This window comes from Chiloscyllium plagiosum, chromosome 31 (assembly GCF_004010195.1).
Source record: "Chiloscyllium plagiosum isolate BGI_BamShark_2017 chromosome 31, ASM401019v2, whole genome shotgun sequence".
NCBI classification, from domain to species: Eukaryota; Metazoa; Chordata; class Chondrichthyes; order Orectolobiformes; family Hemiscylliidae; genus Chiloscyllium; species Chiloscyllium plagiosum.
Genome location: NC_057740.1, coordinates 38,694,209 through 38,714,455, shown reverse-complemented (window position 1 = coordinate 38,714,455; position 20,247 = coordinate 38,694,209). Strand labels below are relative to the sequence as shown.

General features: G+C 43.5%; 1 protein-coding gene across 1 annotated transcript in view; it reads left to right on the top strand.

Moving 5' to 3' along the window:
- Positions 1-20,247, top strand: part of LOC122565442 (tyrosine-protein kinase JAK2-like) — a 116,112-nt gene that overhangs the window by 74,990 nt on the left and 20,875 nt on the right. The window contains exons 11-17 of the mRNA XM_043721426.1: positions 2,919-3,043; positions 8,260-8,391; positions 9,283-9,370; positions 10,604-10,737; positions 12,809-12,947; positions 14,317-14,468; positions 19,411-19,561. Of these exons, the coding sequence (XP_043577361.1) occupies positions 2,919-3,043; positions 8,260-8,391; positions 9,283-9,370; positions 10,604-10,737; positions 12,809-12,947; positions 14,317-14,468; positions 19,411-19,561 (921 nt within the window). The remainder of the gene's footprint in view (positions 1-2,918; positions 3,044-8,259; positions 8,392-9,282; positions 9,371-10,603; positions 10,738-12,808; positions 12,948-14,316; positions 14,469-19,410; positions 19,562-20,247) is intronic.

The following is a 20,247-nucleotide window of genomic DNA, read 5'->3' as shown; positions in this document are numbered from 1 at the left end:
CCAAACCTCAAACCCCATGGGTGAAGCTCCAATCCGCCGAGAGATGCTGGCCAATCAGAGGCTGACAACTCTCGTACTCAGTAGCGCCACGAATCAAGGTGGCTGCTGCCAGAAGGGCAAGCAAGATCGCAAGGATCAAGACGTCGGGTAAGTTCCTTGAGTGTGTGGGAACTGGGTTTCTGGAGGTGGAGGACACATGGAGAGGAGGGGCTAATGACAGGGGAAGGGTTTAAAACACAGAAAACTGGGAGCAGGAGCAGGCCATTCTGCCCCTTGAGTCTGTTCTGTCATTCAATGTGATCAGGGTTGATCTTTCAACTCAATACACTGTACTTGCTTTTTCCCTGTATCTTTTGATCCCTTTAACCTGAAGATCTCTATCCCTTTAACACTAAGAACTCTATCCAACACCTTCTTGAAAGCATTTAATGCATTGGTCTCAACAGCTTTCTGTGGCAGTGAACTTAACAGACTCATCACTCTCTGGGTAAAGATAAAAATCACCCAACACCAGGTTATAGTCCAACAGTTTAGCAGCACTCCGTTTGGCGGTTTATAGTTCAGCAGTGCTCCGAAAGCCTGTAATTCCAAATAAACCTGTTGGACTATAACCTGGTGTTGGGTGATTTAGAACTTTGTCCACCCCAGTCCAACACCGGTACCTCTACATCTCTGGGTGAAGATATTTCTTCTCCTCACAGTCCCAAATGACCTAAACTCTGAGACTGCGATTCACTCTCACAGACTCATTGACGAGTGGAAGATACTTGTTCTCCCAGTTTACTTTTTCCCAAGTTCCTTCTGGTTTTGAGCACCCTACCAGATTTCAGTCTAATCTTCTTTCCTCTGATAAAGACTGCAGCAGTTTGTCAAGGAACTTACAAATGAAGTCTTGTGTTCCTGATGGCATTGCAGTGCCTGAAGGTCCATGGGCAACTAGCATGGCCCAAAACACTTCACAGTCAATGAAGTGTAGTATTGTCATGTGACCAACATGGCAGACAATTTTTACACAGCAAGATCCCACAAATAAGGCAGGAATGTGTAGTGATATTGTCACCTGACTATTAATCCATAGCAGGATTTGAACCCAGATCCCTAGTAAATGGACTGGCTTACAGGATTAATAGCCTAGTCATTGAGTCAGACAGCACAGAAACAGACCCTTCAGTCCAACCGGCTCATGCTGCCCATGTTCCCAAACCTAAACTGGTCCCATTTGCCTTAACTTGGTCCAAATCCCTCCAAACATTTCTTATTCATGGACTTATCCAAATGTCTTCTAATTGTTGCAACTGGACCTGTATCCACCACTTCCTCTGGCAGTTTATTCCAGACATGAACCATTCTCTGTGTAAAAGAGGAGTTGCTCCTCATGTTCTTTTTAAAACTTCCTCCTCTCACCTTAAAAACATGCCCATTGGTTTTGAACTTCCCCACACTAGGGAAAAGACCTTTGCTATTCACCTTATCCATGCTCCTCAAGATCTTATAAACCTCTATAAGGGTACCAATCAAGCTCCTACATGCCAGGGAAAAATGTCCCAGCTTTTCCAGTCTATTTTTATATCTCAAACACTCCGTTCCTGACAACATCCTGGTGAATCTTTTCTGAATCCTCTCCAGTTTAATAATATCCTTTTTATATCAGGGCAATCAGAAGTGGAGACAGTACTCCAGAAGAGTCTTCACTAATGTCTTGTACAACCTCAACATGATGTCTCAACTCCTACACTCAAAGGTCTGAGCAATGAAGATAAGCACGCTGAACACCTTCTTAACCACTCTGTCTATCTGTGAAGTACATTTCAAAGAATTATCTACCTGAACCCCTACATCTCTCTGTTCTACAATACTACCCAGGACTCTATCATTAATTGCACAGGTCTTGCCCATGTTTGTTTTGCCAAAATGCAATACCTCACATTTATCCAAACCAAACTCCACCTGCCACTCCTCAGCCCTCTGACCCAATTGAACAAGATCTCTTTGTAATCTGAGATAACCTTCTTCACCGCCCACTGTACCACCAATTTTGGTGTCAATCACAAACTTATTAATGATGCTTCCTATATTCTCATCTAAATTGTTGATATAAATGACAAATAAAAGTGGACACAAAACCAATTCTTGTGGAACACCACTGGTCTCAGGTCTCCAGTCCAAAAACTAACTCTCCACCACCACCCGCTGTCTCCTACTATGAAACCAATTTTGTATCCTAATGATAATACTATTATGCCATCACCTCCCCTTAAAACAGACAAGTTTGAAGTATATAATATCCTGAGGATTCTTTACAGAATGTGTTTGGGGAGGATGTATCCTCCTGGGGGAATATCTCAAATTATGCACTGTTGATTAAACATAAGGATTCGCCCATTTGAGACAGAGATGAAGAGAGTTTCTTTTTCACAAATAGACATTTGGAACTGTCTTCCTCAAAAAGACAGTGGAAAGCAAACACTTTGAATATTTTTAAAGCAAAGATAGATAGCTTCTTGATAAGCAAACGGATGGAAGTTCATCAGGATTAGGTGGAGTAATTAGATCAGTTGTGATGTTATTGAATGGCAAAGCAGTCTTGAAGGGTCGTATGGCCTGCTTATGTTCGTAACTCATATGGTCGTATCTGTGTTCAAAATAAATTCTCTCCATCAATGTTACATTTGGGATTTCAGAATAGTGATAAATGTTGGAAGGTTTGGATTATTTGATTCCCAAAATGAAGATAAATATTAGTTTCAAACAACAATAACGTAGGTATGTTATCAGCACTTCTGTAATAAACTGGCAGATAGTATCTAAATGAAACCAGCAGCTTTAAAGCAATTGTTTTACTTGATTCTCTTCCCTGATGGATAGTCCTTCATTGCTCCAATCCCCAATCAATGTTCTGTTATCTCTCCCCCTTGCAGAAAAGTCCAACTTGGTTATTGTCTGCAACAGTCACACCAGCGACCTCCTCACTTCCCCAACTATGCACCGAAGGAATGTCCATCAGATGATGTTCCACAAAGTGAAGAAGGAAGAGCTGGTCTGGGTGAGTCCGTAGAAAGAAAGAATCTTTGACTGACAAATGAAAGCGAAAATCATGCTGCTTGAAATCTGAACTAAAAGTGCAGCGAAGGCTCAGGCAACATTCCGCAGTCAGACAGAGAGAAAGTCAAGCAGAGTTAATGTCTCCTATCATAGAGTCATAGAAATGTACAGTATGGAGACAGACCCTTCGGTCCATGCCAATCAGATATCCTAACCTAATCTAGTCCCATTTGCCAGCACCCGGCTCATATCCCTCCAAACCCTTCCTATTCATATACACATCCAGATGCCTTTAAAATACAGCAATTGCACCAGCCTCTACCACTTCCTCTGGCAGCTCATCCCATACACGTAACACCCTCTGTGTGGAAAAAGTTGCCCCTTAGTTCCCTTTTATATCTTTCCCTTCTCACCCTAAACCTATGCCTCTATCGACCTTTCATCAGAAGGGAGCGTTTGAAATTAATGTTGAGTAAAAGTCATTAACATGGCAACAAGAAGTCGCTGACCTGGTCATGTCATTGCAGTTCTTAAAAAGACTCATTGGACCCAAAACATTAACTCTGCTTTCTCTTCACAGGTGCTGCCAGACCTCTGTTCCAGCATTTTCTGATTTTGGTTCCACCATTGTGGTTCTTTGTTTTTTGTGTTTAGTGTAATTTCACCTGTGCAGGCGTTTGCAACTCCAGAGAGTGTAGGAACTGGTTGATGTTCCTCTGTGTGAATCACAGCAATGAATAATGAGACTGCAATCTTTCAACTCGCAGAACTCAGTGTCAGTATCTGGTACTCCCATGTCAGGAACAGGCTAGCATTAAGTGATAGCATAAAGATTTCCTGGATTCTACAAGTGCAATATACTTTTAGATTCCTAACTATAACAGTACAACATTTTGCCACTTCTCCTGCGTGAGACTTAAATAAATGCCAAATACACCTAGGTTCTAAAATTCTTCCCCAACAGAAACTAACTTTTGCTACAAGTCAAGTGCTGGATCGAGACTGATTAAAAACATTGCATTGTACAACTAACAAGCAAATCCATCTTATCAAATGGTTCTGGATTTGAACCCAGAAGTGAAATTCTTGCAGCTCATTCATTACACAACCCAGTTTCCAAGAAGTGTGTTTTGGGTGAGGTCAAAATCATAAATTAATAACTGGAGATAATTGAATGAAAAGAAATCATTATTTGCGTATATAAAGTTTCATACAGTCAAGGAAGCAGTCATTAGAGCTTAGTTACTGATCCACTGATTCATGAGGAACTTCAACACACATGAGCCGCCAACAGCAGCATGATCTAATCGGTTATCCAAGGTCAACGACAGAAAAAGCAAAGGAGGATGAGAAAAATATGTTACACACAGAGAGTAGTTAGGATATGGAATGCGCCATCCGAGACTGCGGCAGAGGTTGATTGAGTTGAGGCTTTCAAAGGGGAATTGGATAGTTGACTGAAGAGAAAAAAATAATTGCAGGGTTAATGTGGGAGGATTTGGACTTGCTGAGATGCTTTTACTGAGGGCCAGCAAAGATGTAATGAGCCAAATAGCCTCCTTCTGTGCAATAATTATTCCATGATCTGTTTTAATGAAATTGTTTGAGAGATAAATATTGGCTCGTGACATCTTCAGATGGGGCCATGTCCATCTGAGCGAACAGACAGGGTGCTTGTTTTCTGTCTTACCCAAGAAGGCTGCACCCCCATCATAACGACAATGGGACTATCTGCCCAAATTGTTTAGGAGGTTAGAATCTGCAGCTGCCTGACTGCAGCAAGAAGGTTAACCATCATAGCAAACATAGCTCCACACACCTTCAAGGTAAGGAGAGAGAATTAGTTTGAGCAGTAAAATAAAGTTTGGGTTTGACACCAAGAAAAGGGTTTGCGAGAGTTGAGACACAAATTTCAAGTGTGTGGGGGGGGGGGGGGGGGGGGGGGGGGGGGGAGTAGTTTCAGGAGGAACAGTGAGTACAATAACATTGCCAAAGTAGAAAAAGACAGCAAAGTGTTGAAGAGATTTAATAGAGTACACATTTCTCTCATTGGGGAACTAATAATAAGTGGTCATTAATTTGAACTATCAAAAAGACAGAGAGGAGAGAAACTAGGGGTCGTGTTTTGTATGACAGCAATTTGTTTTTGGATTGCTTTGCCACAGGGAACATTTGCGATCATCTTTTCAGGAACATTTGAATTGATACCTCTATTCTTTCCATGGGATGCGGGGTACTGCTGGCCAGGCTAGGATCTGTTGCCCATTCCTCAAATCTCTTCAACTAAATAGATCATTCGGTCATTTTCAAAGGTCAATTAAGAGTCAGCTGATATTTGATGCTGAGGAAGGTACTGAACTGTGAGGGATTAGATTTGGAATTGTTCTAGCAGAGAGTCCGTGCAAGTGAGATGGACAGAATGGCCTCCGTGTATGCAGCAGCATTCCACAGCAGAGAGCAAGAGAGAGAGAGAGACATTAGTCTGTGAGAGCCAGTTATTCCAATGTGTGTCCAACATAAAATTAAGACATACTCCACATGAAGGATCACGCCACAAAGAAAGGTTGTGCAGTTGCAAGTAAATCACATCATGACTTGCATAACGTATTCTGAGAAAGTTACCAGAGAGTAGATATGATAAGTCATTCCAAGATCGATGCCAAATTTTTATCAATGACGCACTTGTGAATTGTTTCAAGAAATTTCTTCAAAGCTTTGCTAAATGAGCCTAATCAAAGCAGGTTGTCATTATATGTAGATGTCATTGTTCATTGTAGCAAACATCCTTGTTGCACTTGCCAGCAGCTTTCTGTATTGTCACTTAGAGTCAGCATATTTCATTGCACCTCCCAGTCGGCCTGGCTGTCCTAATCTTCAGTGAAAGTGTAGTTAGTGCAGCTAGTTCAGGTATGTTGAGGGAGCCTGTGAAGTAAGGGTGGCATAGTGGCTTAGTGGCTAGCATTGTGCCTCATAGTGCCAGGGACCTGAGTTCAGTTCCAGCTTTGGGCAACTATCTGTGTGGAGTTTGCATATTCTCTCTGTGTGGGTTTCCTCCCACAATACAAAGATGTGTAGGCTAGATGGGTTAGCTGTGCTAAATTACCCATGATGCACAGGTGAAGTGGATTGGCACAAGGTAACTGGGTGGGATGCTCTTTGGAGGATTAGTGCAGATTCAATGGGCCAAATGGCCTCTTTTTTAATAGAGATTCTATGATCTATTCCTTGAGAGACTTGTGTGTCTGTTTGTGTGTGTGTGTGAGTGAGTACGTGTGTGTCTGTGTGTGTGTGTGTTTGTGTGAGTGAGTACGTGTGTGTCTGTGTGTGTGTGTGAGTACGTGTATGTGTGTGTGTGAGTGAGTACGTGTCTGTGTGTGTGTGTGTGTGTGTATGTCTGTGTGTGTGTGTGTGTGTGTATGTCTGTGTGTGTGTGTGTGTGTGTATGTCTGTGTGTGTGTGTGTGTGTGTGTGTGTGTGTATGTGTGTGTGTGTGTATGTCTGTGTGTGTCTGTGTGTGTGTGTGTCAGCGTCTTCTGGCACCAGAAGGTAATGCAGCGAGTGTGTGTGGAATCACAGAGTGACTGTACGTGCTCACAGTTATGCATCTTACAGGGAATGTTGCCCATTATGTAGACTCACGCCATTCCAACACCTCTAGATATGAGTTCAGCGTTTGTTAACGTACTGATGGAGTCCTGCAGCGCAGAAGAGCCTTTATTCAGATGTGACGCCGTATTGTGGTACCGATTGCTCTCCTCAGTGGGTGTAAAAGGTCCCACAACCCCCCACTGCTTTGAAGTAGATTGGGGAGTTCTCTCAACTGTTTTACCAATATTGATCCCACTGCCAATACTTTTGAAAAAAAGGTCACCTTTTCATAATGTTCTGGGGACCTGGGTTTGAATGCTGGCGTGGCAGATAGTGGATTCAATATAAATCTGGAATCGAGATAATGACCATGAATCCATTGTCAGAAAAACTCATCTGGTTCAATAATGTCCTTCACTAATGGTCTGCCCTACACATGACTCCAGATCCACAGCAATGTGGTTGATTATTAACTGGACTCTGGGCAATATAGGATAAACAATAAATACTGGTCAAACTAGTGACGCCCAAATTCCATGAATGAAATAAAAAGAAATATCTGAGTAAATCACACAGATAATCACACTTCAGAAGTATTTAAGTGGCTGTAAAGCATTTGTGACTTCAGTAGATTGTGAAAAGTGCCACTGAATTGCAAATCCTTTCTTTACTTCAGGGCACATCCTTAACTCTGAGAACAATAGGGTTTCTGCATTCAGACTGAACACCCCCAGGCCATCTCATATTAGCAAACAGTTCCATAAGGTGATGTGAAGATTGTTCTTAAGGGAAGACTGAAGCTAATCGATATCACAAGCTCACAAACAAAACCAGAAGTTGCTTGAAAAACTCAGCAGGTCTGGCAGCATTTGTGGAGAGAAATCACAGTTAACGTTTCCGGTCCGGTGACCCTCCCTCAGAAACTCTGATTTCTCTTCACAGAGGCTGCCAGATCTGCTGAGCTTTACCAGCAATTTCTGTTTTTGTCTCTGATCTACTGCATCCACAGCTCTTTCACTTTTTATGAAGTGGAAAACTAGAAAGTATAAGGGTTTGGGAAGAGAAATGCAACAGTGGAAAAGTGGTGGCAAGGATGTGAATTAATTGGTGGAAGGATGTGTTGCTCCCATGTAAGAATGCTTTCCTGCGTTCGTTCATGGAACATGGGTGTCGCAGGCTGGGCCAGTATTTATTGTCCATCCTTAGTTGCCCTTTGAGAACGTGGTGATGAGCTGCCTTCTTGGACTGCTGCAGTCCATGGTCTGCAGTGACACCCAGTATGCTGTTAGGGAGGGAGTTTGAGGATTTTGACCCAGAGATGGTGCAGAAATGGCGAGTTGCAAATCAGGATGATGAGTGATGTGGAGAGCAGTTCACAATGTTGAGTTTCACGATGAAAAGGGACTGCTTCTCTTAATTTTCCAGGTGGTACTGCTCACAGCTCAGAAGTTGCTGGTGATTGGATATCTTTCTAACCTGTAGCAGGAATGCCCCCTTCTGAATGGTGCTGTCTTGAAGCCCCATGGGAGGAAGGAGCCAGGGACGTAGTGAGCTGTGGCAATCCAGTGCCTATGACGGGAATGGAAGCCATTCTGAACTAACAGTTGGGCTTTTCTTCAATCACAACAGGGTGAGAGTCTGGGTCAAGGCTCCTTTACAAAGATCTTCAAAGGAATAAGAAAAGGAAACGCGGATGATTATTTTAACCAGATGGATGTTTTATTGAAAGTCCTGGATCACACGCACAGGAACTACTCTGAGGTAATTCCATCATCTCTCCATTCAGGGGCGATAAACAGCAGACTTCAGAAGATTGAAAAGTGATCTGATTGAATTGATCAGGGTGAGGAGGATATTAAACTAAACTGTTCAGAATCTAGTGTGGGGATTAGTAAAAAAAATCTTGAAGTGACTCCCCAAAAGAGATTTTGCAACTGAGTGATAAAAGGGGTGGATATACTTTTGCGAGGTTAAGGTATCCAGGGGCGTATTATTAAGGGGCTAAGTAGCATCTTCTAGCCCATTGATATTTCAAATGGTTACTGAATTATGGAGACTTCAGTAAGGAAAATGGATATTGAAGGATGATGAATGACAACTCAAAACATAGCCAAAGAAAATCTCGAGAGGTAAAGGAGACAGGTGGAAATCCACAGTTAGGCACTCAAGGAATTTTGAGTGATTTGATTCGATTTATTGTAGTCACATGTACCTAAGTACAATGAAAAGTTTTGTTTTGCAAGTGGTACAGCCAGATCATAGCAAACAAGGATGTATAGATCATGGGGTACTGAGGCAGAACGGGGTATGCAAGGTTACAGCTGCACAGGGGATGCACCAGAGCAAGATGAATGTGAAGGGGAAGGGTCACCGGACCCGCTTTCCCTTCACAGATGCTGCCAGACCTGCTGAGCTTTTCCAGCAACTTCTGTTTTTTTATTTCTGATTTACAGCATCCACAGCTTTTTTGCCTAATATTAGCAAGATTAACATCTTTTGAAGTAAGAGAGTCTATTCATCAGCCTAACCCTGCCAGTGGGAGCCAGGTAGAGAAACAAAAGAGTTGGGAGGTGATTATATTGCTGGAGGCAATTGGAGATATCTACCTCTGTCATTATAACTGACTAACTGAACTCTTCTTTACTCTTATAGTCATTCTTTGAAGCAGCAAGCATCATGAGTCAAATTTCCCATAAGCATCTAATCCTGGTTTATGGAATCTGTGCAGTCAGCAATGACAGTAAGTCCTGTAATGTCCATGGGGTTTGACTGAATTGTTCTTTCCTACCTTTTTCCAACAATTAACCACTCAAATTATTTTAAAGCGTAAATCAGCAAAAGTCTTCATTATAACATACAGCACGGTGGCACGGGAATAAGGGGAAGCCATTTACCCTCACCAGTCCAATGTGCCATTCATCAGATGCTAACATTTTGCTGTCACTATGGTCCTCAGTATCTCTCCCACTTTCTCTCTTTCTCTTTCTCATGGATAATTATCAGACTCAGCCCTATCCTAGGAGAAAGTGAGGACTGCAGATGCTGAGATCAGAGTAGAGAGTGTGGTACTGGAAAAACACAGCGGGTCAGGCAGCATCCAAGGAGCAGGAGAATCAATGTTTCGAGCATAAGCCCTACATCAGGAATTTTCCGGATGAAGGGCTTATGCCCAAATCATCGACTTCCCTGCTCCTTGGATGCTGCCTGACCTAATGTGCTTTTTCAGCACCACACTCTCCATTCAGTCCCTTCTCCCCACTTTCTTCCTATCCTTTTCACCTTGCCAACTATGCCTAACTCCATCTTGAAAACATTCAGAAGTCACATGACACCAGGTTATAGTCCAACAGGTTTATTTGAAATCACAAGCTTTTGGAACGCTGTTCCTTCGTCCGTTTCAGATAAACCCGTTGGACTATAATCTGATGTCGTGTGACTTTGTCACCCCCAGTCCAACACCAACATTTCCATATCTTGCGAACATTCAATGTTTTGCCTCAACCACTTTCAGTAGCAATGAATTCCACAGGTTCTTCACTCTCTGGGTGAGAATACTTCTCCTCATCTAAGTCCTAAATGGCTAATCACATAGTGTTAAACTTTAGGTAAGGTAGATAGGGAGAAAGTATTTCCACAGGTTGAGGAGTATAGTAAGGTCTGGGTACTATAGTAAGGTACTATACCATAGTAAGGTATAGTAAGGAATCTAAGATTGGGGCATTGTTATTATGCTAGACCTTAGGAGTGAAATTAGAATATTCTTTTAGACACAAAGAGTGGAGATGTCAAGGGCTCTCTTCAGCAAATGGCAATATTAATGGGTGTTATTAGTGGAAGGGCGACCACATTAAGTTATAAAAGCCTTCAAAACAGCTACTTTACACTTCTATTCAAATACAAAACCTTCTTCAGGTGTTCCACTCCATAGCCACTCAATGACTGCCCTTTTATTTTTCTCTCTTTCACTTTGCAGATATCATGGTGCAGGAGTATATGAAATACGGAGCCCTGGACATGTACTTAAAAAAAAACAGAAACAAAAGCTGTGTCAACATCAGTTGGAAGCTGGAAGTTGCGAAGCAACTTTCTTACGCCATGAATTTCCTGGTAGGTATTACAACACACAATAGTCGCTTATCTCATTGTTGGATGTTCCCAGTTCCTCGGAGTCACCCATTTTAGACAGAAATAACAGAAAGCATTTTTCTTATGGAGGGCAATAAGGCTTTGGATCTCAAATGGGTGGGGGAAGCAAGCTTTATGAAGGTTTTTATGGCAGAAGTAGAAAAATTTGCAACATGCACAGAGGTGAAAGGTTATTGGGATGTGGTTGTGGAATAACTGGATGAGTCAGAATCGTATTGAACAGCAGAACACACTCAATGGACTGAGTAGCCTCCTCCTGCTCCTCGTTCTCTACAGTAGGAGACAGTAGGGGCTAAGCCACTGAATAAATTCATGAAAGACATAAATTTTCGTTTAGATTTTAAATACACAAATGGGAGAGGAAGGAATGAGAATACGTCGTTGAGATAGAGGATCAGCCTTGATCATATAGAATGGGAGAGTAGACTTGATGGGCTGAATGGCCTACTCCTGCTCCTAGTTTCTAGCTATTTCCCATGTTCATGTACAAAACAGGGATAGGTAGAGTTCTGGGTGGGTAGTTTACCAAGGTTCCCAGACTAAAGGTTTAACTCAGAACAACAGAACCAAAATAAATTCTCAGTCAAAGAGTGTGGTGCTTGAAAAGCACAGCCGGTAAGGCAGCATCCGAGGAGCAGGAGAGTCAATGTATCGAGCATGAGCTCTTCATCAGGAATGAGCCCTTTAATCAGGAATTCTTGATGAAGGGCTAATGCCCAAAACATCAACTCTCCTGCTCCTCGGATGCTGCCTGACCTGCTGTGCTTTTCCAGCATCACACTCTCGATTCTGATCTCTTCACTTTCTGCTAAAATAAATCCTCAGGTCATTTAACTGATCTTGCTGTGCTCTTTTATCATCACAACTGTGACTACACTTAAAAATATATGATGTCAGAGGCTGCAGTGAACAATTAATCTCCCAATTTCCCCAAAGCCTGTCCACCATCTACAAGGCACAAGTCAGGAGTGTGATGGAACACTCCCTACTTGCCCTGGATGGGTGCAGCTCCAACAACACTCAAGAAGCTTGACACCAACCAGGACAAAGCAGCCCCCGCTTGATTGGCACCATCACAACAAGCATCCACTCCCTCCACTACCAACACTCAGCAGCAGCAGTGTGTACTATCTACAAGATGCACTGCAGAGGTTCACCAAAGACCCTCAGACAACACATTCCAAACCCATGACTGCTTCCATGTAAAAGGACAAGGGCAGCAGATACATGGGAACACCATCCCCTCAAATTTCCCTCCAAGGCACTCACCAATCTGATTTAGAAATATATTGCCATCCCTTCATATCATTGGGTCAAAATCCTGGAATTCTCTCCCTAGATTTACATGTGGAAAGACATTTCTACACAATGAGTGGCTGGGATCGAGAAAGCACTGCCTTTCAGGGGTGGATATATATTCAATAGTAGCCTTCAGAGTGGCATCGGATAAATATCACATGAGACAAAAAATGCCAAGATATGGAGAAAGAGCAGAGAGTGGGCCTATCTGGATTTCTCTTAAGGTCCAGAATAGTATGATGGGCCTAATGGCCTGGCTCCTTCATTATATTATTCTACAATTTTGTGAAACTAAATTGGGTTGACTATGACAATGAAGCTGTTAGTATCAGAATGATGGTTTGGATAAAATAAATTCTTGGATCCATTTAATTTGTCCTCAGAATGCCAATCCTACAATTTTCCCATTCAAGACCCAAGCTATTTGATGAAGTAGTCTGGGGCCCAGTCAGCCTTCCTCGGTAACTCCTTCCTATCATTAATCACAGCATTAAGTGAGGAAATACAGCCTGATATCATTTCTCTACTTTCCCTCCACCTGTGCGTGCCTTATTTATCCTGGACTCCTCGAGCACACTAACACAACTCCCACACTTAGCTTCATTTCCATTACCCTCTGAATCCTCCTCTCCAAGAATCGCCAGATTCTCAATGTTGTCCTCACCGACCCAGCTATGTTCAGCTTCAAGCCCTCATCGACACTCAGTTTAACATGAGGCGTTCTCCTTGACAGGAGGACAGACACATTGTCCACTGCAACGTCTCTGCAAAGAATGTCCTGCTGACCCGCGAAGGGGATGCGGTAGAAGGGATCCCTCCATTTATCAAACTGAGTGACCCCGGAGTCAGCATCACAATCCTGCCAATTGAAGGTAAGAGATTGAGAGAACTTGGCACAGAAGCCATGTCATTGATCATGGTACCTTTTTATTGGTTAGGAAGAGATAGTTCATCTCAATGCTAAACAACATAATGTTGACACATATCAGCCCTGTGTATATGACAGGGATGTGCTTGCAATGCCCTTTTTGATGAATATTCGTACCTGGCATAAGGTAGGGGAAGTTCAGAACTAGAGGGCATAATCTTAAGGTGAGAGGAAAAAGATTTAAAAGGGACATGAGGGGCAACTTTTTCACACATGTGGAATGAACTGCCAGAGGAAGTGGTAGATGCAGGTACAGGTACAACATTTAAGAGACATTTTGACTGGTACACGAATAGGAAGCATTTAGAGGGATATGGGCCAAACACTGGCAAATGCGGTTTAGTTTGGGAATCTTGGTCAGTATGGATAAATTGGATCAAAGTTATTTCTGTGCTGTATGACTACATAACTCTATGGATGTGGGTGTTGATGCTGACATGATTGGAATCCCATTTGACAGAAAAGGTGATGGAGGTTTTCCTGAACTAGTGCATACTGTGAGGTGCATGTGCTCCCACTGTGCTGTTTGATACAGAGTTCCAGAATCTTGATCCAGCAACAATGAAGGAGTGATCAGGTTCAAACAAATTACTGCAGATGCTCGAAATCTGAAATGCAGAGGACACAATGGAGAAACGCATTAGGGCTGGCAGCATCTGTGAAGTGAGAAACAGAGTTAATGTTTCGAGTCCATCATGAAACTTCTTCAGAAGCTGTGCCCAGGTTAAGTTGCTGCTTGATTCCGATGGGAATTTCGAGGTGTGTGTGTTTCCATGCTCTTTAATGTCCAGCCTGCTGGTGGAGGTGGTAATTTATAGACAATAGGTGCAGGAGTAGGCCATTCTACCCTTCGAGCCTGCACCACCATTCAATATGATCATGGCTGATCATCCTTAATCAGTATCCTGTTCCTGCCTTATCTCCCAACCCTTGATTCCACTATCCTTGAGAGCTCTATCCATCTCTTTCTTAAATGAATCCAGAGACTGGGCCTCCACTGCCCTCTGGGGCAGAGCATTCCACACAGCCACCACTCTCTGGGTGAAGAAGTTTCTCCTCATCTCTGTCCTAAATGGTCTACCCCGTATTTTTAAGCTGTGTCCTCTGGTTCGGCACTCACCCATCAGCGGAAACATGTTTCCTGCCTCCAGAGTGTCCAATCCTTTAATAATCTTATATGTCTCAATCAGATCCCCTCTCAGTCTTCTAAACTCAAGGGTATACAAGCCCAGTCACTCCAGTCTTTCAATGAAAGGTATCCCGCCATTCCTATGTGAAGGTGAAGCTAATATCTAACTGTGTTTCTTCCACAGTGCGCATCGACAGGATCCCCTGGACAGCTCCTGAGTGTATCGACAGAACTGACCATCTGGCTCTAGAATCAGACAAGTGGAGTTTTGGGACAACTCTCTGGGAGATATTCAGTGGAGGAGACATTCCTCTTTACAACATGGAGCCAAGACGGGTCTGGAGCAGTCAACTGCTAGTTTTTTAACTTTTGAATAGATTTTGATCTGGAGCTATTCAGTAGGAGAGTTCAAGACTGGGAAAAATCAACAAATGTATTTGGTCCTACAGCCTTATAAGTATAAGAAATTTCACAGCCCAATCCAAATACATAATTCAGAATAGCTAACTCGCACATATATTACAGGGAATAGGACTTTGTATTTTATGGAGAAATATCAACTTAGTGGGTGGCATGATGGCTCAATGGTTAGTACTGCTGCCTCACAGCACCAGGGACCCAGGTTCGATTCCAGCCTCGGGTGACTGTCTGTGAGGAGTTTGTACAGTTTCCTTGTGTCTGCATGGGTTTCCTCCGGGTGCTCTGATTTCCTCCCATAGTCCAAAGATGTGCAGCAATGTGAATTGGCCAGGCTAGATTGCCCATAGTGTTAGGTGTATTAGTCAGAGGGAAGTGGGTCTGGCTGGGTTGCTCTTCGGAGGGTCGGTGTGGACTTGTTGGGCCAAAGGGCTGTTTCCACACTGTAGGGAATCTAACCTAAACTCCATTGGTAGAAAGAGAGGACTGGAGATTAGAGTCAAGAGTGTGGTACTGGAAAAGCACAGCAGGTTGGTAGCATCTGAGGAGCAGGAGAATCGACATTTCAAGCATAAGCACTTATGCCCAAAACATCAATTCTCCTGCTCTTCAGATGCTGCTTGACCTGCTGGGCTTTTCCAGCACCACACTCTTGCTCTGAAACTCCCCTGTCAACTCATAGAGTCATAGAGTCATAGAGATGTACAGCATGGAAACAGACCCTTCGGTCCAACCCGTCCATGCTGACCAGATATCCCAACTGAATCTAGTTCTACCTGCCAGCATCCTGCCCATATCCCTCCAAACCCTTCCTATTCATATACCCATCCGAATGTCTCTTAAATGTTGCAATTGTACCAGCCTTCACCACATCCTCTGGCAGCTCATTCCATACACGTACCACCCTTTGTGTGAAAAAGTTGCCCCTTAGGTCTCTTTTATATCTTTCCCCTCTCACCCTAAACCTATGCCCTCTAATTCTGGATTCAAAGTTTGGGAGAAGATTTGTAGCTCGGGTGCTTGTTGTTGTGGTTCTGTTCGCCGAGCTGGGAATTTGTGTTGCAGACCTTTCGGCCCCTGTCTAGGGGACATCCTCAGTGCTTGGGAGCCTCCTGTGAAGCGTTTCTGTGATGTTTCCTCCGGCATTTATAGTGGTTTGTCTCTGCCGCTTCCAGTTGTCAGTTCCAGCTGTCCGCTGCAGTGGCCGGTATACTGGGTCCAGGTCGATGTGCTTATTGATTGAATCTGTGGATGAATACCATGCCTCTAGGAATTCCCTGGTTAATCTCTGTTTGAGAATAGAGAACATGGAAAAGACTGACCCCATGGAAAAGACTTTGCCTATTTATCCTATCCATGCCCTTCATAATTTTGTAAACATCTATAAGGTCACCCATCAGCCTCCGACGCTCCAGGGAAAACAGCCCCAGCCTGTTCAGCCTCTCCCTATAGCTCAAATCCTCCAACCCTGGCAACATCCTTGTAAATCTTTTCTGAACCCTTTCAAGTTTCACAACATCTTTCCAATAGGAAGGAGAGCAGAAATGCACACAATATTCCAACAGTGGCCTAACCAATATCCTGTACAGCTGCAACATGATCTCCCAACTCCTGTACTCAATACTCTGACCAATAAGTGAAAGCATACCAAATGCCTTCTTCACTATCCTATCTACCTGCGACTCCACTTTCAAGGGACTATGAACCTGGTCTCCAAGGTCTCTTTGTTCAGCAACACTCCCTAGTATCTTACCATTAAGTGTATAAGTCCTGCCAAGATTTGCTTTGCCAAAATGTAACACCTCGCATTTATCTGAATTAAACTCCATCTGCCACTCCTCAGCCCATTGGCCCATCTGGTCAAAATCCAGTTGTAATCTAAGGTAACCCTCTTCGCTGTCCACTACACCTCCAATTTTGGTGTCACCTGCAAACTTACTAACTGTACCTCTTATGCTCGCATCCAAATAATTTATATAAATGACAAAAAGTAGTGAACCCAGTACGGATCCTTGTGGCACTCCACTGGTCAGAGGCCCCCAGTCTGAAAAACAACCCTCCACCACTACCCTCTGTCTTCCACCTTTGAGCCAGTTCTGTATCCAAATGGCTAGTTCTCCCTGTATTCCGTGAGATTTAACCTTGCTAATCAGTCTCCCATGGGGAACCTTGTCGAACGCCTTACTGAAGTCCATATAGATCACATCTACTGCTCTGCCCTCATCAATCTTCTTTGTTACTTCTTCAAAAAACTCAAACAGGTTTTCCCATGCACAAAGTCATGTTGACTATCCCTACCTTCCTCCACCCTCCTCTCTGACCTATCACCTCCATCCCCATCCGCAATCACCTACTGTACTCTTTGCTACCTTCTCCCCAGATCCCCCCACCCCTCATTTATCTCGCCACACTGGAGGCTCCTTGCCTCCATTCCTGATGAAGGGCTTTTGCCCGAAATGTCAATTTTCCTGCTCCTTGGATGCTGCCTGACCTGCTGTGCTTTTCCAGCACCACTCTGATCTAAACTCCTATCCTTAATCAGTCCTTGCCTTTCCAAATACATGTACATCCTGTCCCTCAGGATTCCCTCCAACAACTTGCCCACCACTGATGTCAGGCTCACCAGTCTATAGTTCCCTGGCTTGTCCTTACCACCCTTCTTAAACAGTGGCACCACGTTTGCCAACCTCCAGTCTTCCGGCACCTCACCTGTGACTATCGATGATACAAATATCTCAGCAAGAGGCCCAGCAATCACTTCTCTAGCTTCCCACAGAGTTCTCGGGTACACCTGATCCGGTCCTGGGGATTTATCCACCTTAATGCTAAGAATCTTGTATGTTTCAATAAAGGTTTTCTCTCAATATGGGGGAATGGCAAGTTTCCTTATTAAAACATATAAGATTCTTTGAGGGTTTGACGGGGCAGATGTGGAAAGATTGGTTTCCCTTGTGGGTGAGTCTAGGACCAGATTATAATCTCTGAATGAGGGATCACACATTTAAGGCAGAGATGAGGAGGAATATCTTCTCTCTGAGTGTGGTGAGTCTGTGGAATTCTTTCCCACAGAGGGCTGTCGAGGCTAGATCACTAAGTATGTTCAAAAATGAAAATCAGTAAGGGGAATCAAGAGTTATGGGGAATTGGCAGGAAAGTGAAGTTGAGGGTTATCTGATCAATTATGATTTTATTGAATGGCAGGACAGACTCAAGGGGCTGAATGGCCTCTTATAGTTTTCTGGTCAGTATATATATTAGCAGAGAGCTAACCCTATATATACTATAAGGTAAATAGTGTATTATGTTGCATCATATTATATTACATTACAGATATATAATAGGGAATAGCATCACCTGTGTATGACATAGGAAATAGCAGGTATTGTGTACTTTTATCTACAACAGATTTTGTGTATATGACAGAGAAACACAATGCTGCAACTGTACAAGATGTTGGTCAGGCCACTTTTGGAATATTGCGTGCAATTCTGGTCTCCTTCCTATCAGAAAGATGTTGTGAAACTTGAAAGGGTTCAGAAAAGATTTACAAGGATGTTGCCAGGGTTGGAGGGTTTGAGCTGCAGGGAGAGGTTGAACAGGCTGGGGCTGTATTCACTGGAGCATCAGAGGCTGAGGGGTGACCTTATAGAGGTTTATAAAATCATGAGGGGCATGCGTAGGGTAAATAGACAAGGTCTTTTCCCTGGGGTTGGGGAGTCCAGAACTAGAGGGCATAGGTTTAGGGTGAGAGGGGAAAGACATAAAGGGACTGAAGGGGGAACCTTTTCACTCAGAGGGTGGTGCGTGTGTGGAATGATCCAGAGGAAGTGGTGGAGGCTGGTACAATTACATTTAAAAGGCATCTGGATGGGTTTGAGGGATATGAGCCAAGTGCTGGTAAATGGGAATAGATTAGATTAAGATATCTGGTCGGCATAGACGAGTTGGACTGAAGGGTCTGTTTCATTGCTGTACATCTCTGTGACACTATAACTGTAGATGGAGTAATTACTCCTATGCATGTTACAGAGAACAGAAAAATATTGTGTGTATGTGTTCCTTTCCATTTATGTTTCCAAAGTCCCTGGCCAATCTCTTTCTTTATTCTTCCCTTTCTAACCCATTGTCTCCATTTGGCTGCCATGTTGTTTAACACCTGATCTCATGCAGGTGCTCATTACTCCTCCATGTGTGTACACACAGAATGCTGGCAGCTGCCCAACTGTAGGAGGCATCGCAAGCACTCTGTCCTTTTGCAATCTACATGCAGGTTCCCTCACAGCTCGACGAAAATGGACCAGGCAAAGGAGCCTGGCTGAGTATCCTCCTTTCCTGATTTAAGATAGTCAAAGAATGAACTATTCCCTATTTGCTTAACGAAAAGTTTGCATTGACGTGGCACCTATCACAGCTTCTAAGTACCAAGTGAGAATCCCCCAAAAGGAGATATATCCATGGAAGAGGGTAGCTGGGAACAGTTTAATATCACATCTGAAAGACAGAACCTGAGAGAGTGCAGCACTCCATCAGTACTGCACGAGGAGTGTCAGCCTACATTATTGTCTTGGGGGTGAAGTTAGAAAACATAACCTTCAGGTGTAGACATAGGTAACACTGCTCACTGAGTCACAGCAGCTCAGTTAGAGAGCTGGGATTAAGCTGGGAGCTCTCTTGTCTGACTGACTCAATTATTGAATTTCTCACTGGGCAGATCTCCCCTTCAGCCACTGGGCAGGAGTCTGACCCGAACAGATCAGCTGCGGAGTGTGGGAACCATCAGGAAATAAAAACTGCACTGGGGATAGACTTGCAATTGTGTGTTTTTTAATGAATCAGGTCTTTTATCCCATTGATCGTACAGAAACTGCAGTTTTATGAAGACGGTCTCCAGCTTCCTGCTCCCAGGTGGACAGAGCTTGCCAACCTCATCAACCAGTGCATGAACTATGAGCCCTATCAGCGGCCATCTTTCAGAGCGATCATCAGGGAACTCAACAAACTGAACACATCAGGTAACCAGATTCCTGCCCTAGCATTAGCCTACAGCGTGGGATCAATTCCTGCACCAACTGAGGTTACCACAGAGAGACCCTCCTTCTCAACCTCTCCTCCTCACCTGAGATATGGTGACCCTCAGGTTAAACCAGCAGCAGTTCTCTCTCTCTCTTTCTCTAATAAACCCCCCCATAGTGAGTGGAAAGAGGGCCAAGTGAACCTCATTGACTGGGATCCTTGATTGGGGTTGTGAACCTTTAACAGCCAATCAGGGAGCCCTGGCTAACAGATATAAACAGGACATTCACCTGCACACACACGACATGGGTGCTGGGGAAAAATAAGCACTACTGCTGTCAGACAGTAGTGGGGGAGAGAAAAATTTTAAAAAAGAAAGATAAATAAACAGGACATTCAGAAGTCCCCTCATCCTAAGGACTGGCTCTGAGCTGGCTGGTCAGAGCAGTGTTTGTGTAAATAAAGGGTGACTTGTTGTCGGGGTTTCTGGCCTCTGTAGAGTTATTTTTCATTCCTGTGAAAGTAACGTTGCAAGGTAGATGAGGTCGTGTGGAAAACCACTTATATGAGTAAAGGTTTAATGAAGTGTTCTGCAATTTATCCTCCTTTTGTGGTGAATTTTCTGCTTTTTAATAGTTTTTAGTAATAGTGTGGAAGCTGATCAGGATCCAGACGTGTGCCAGTC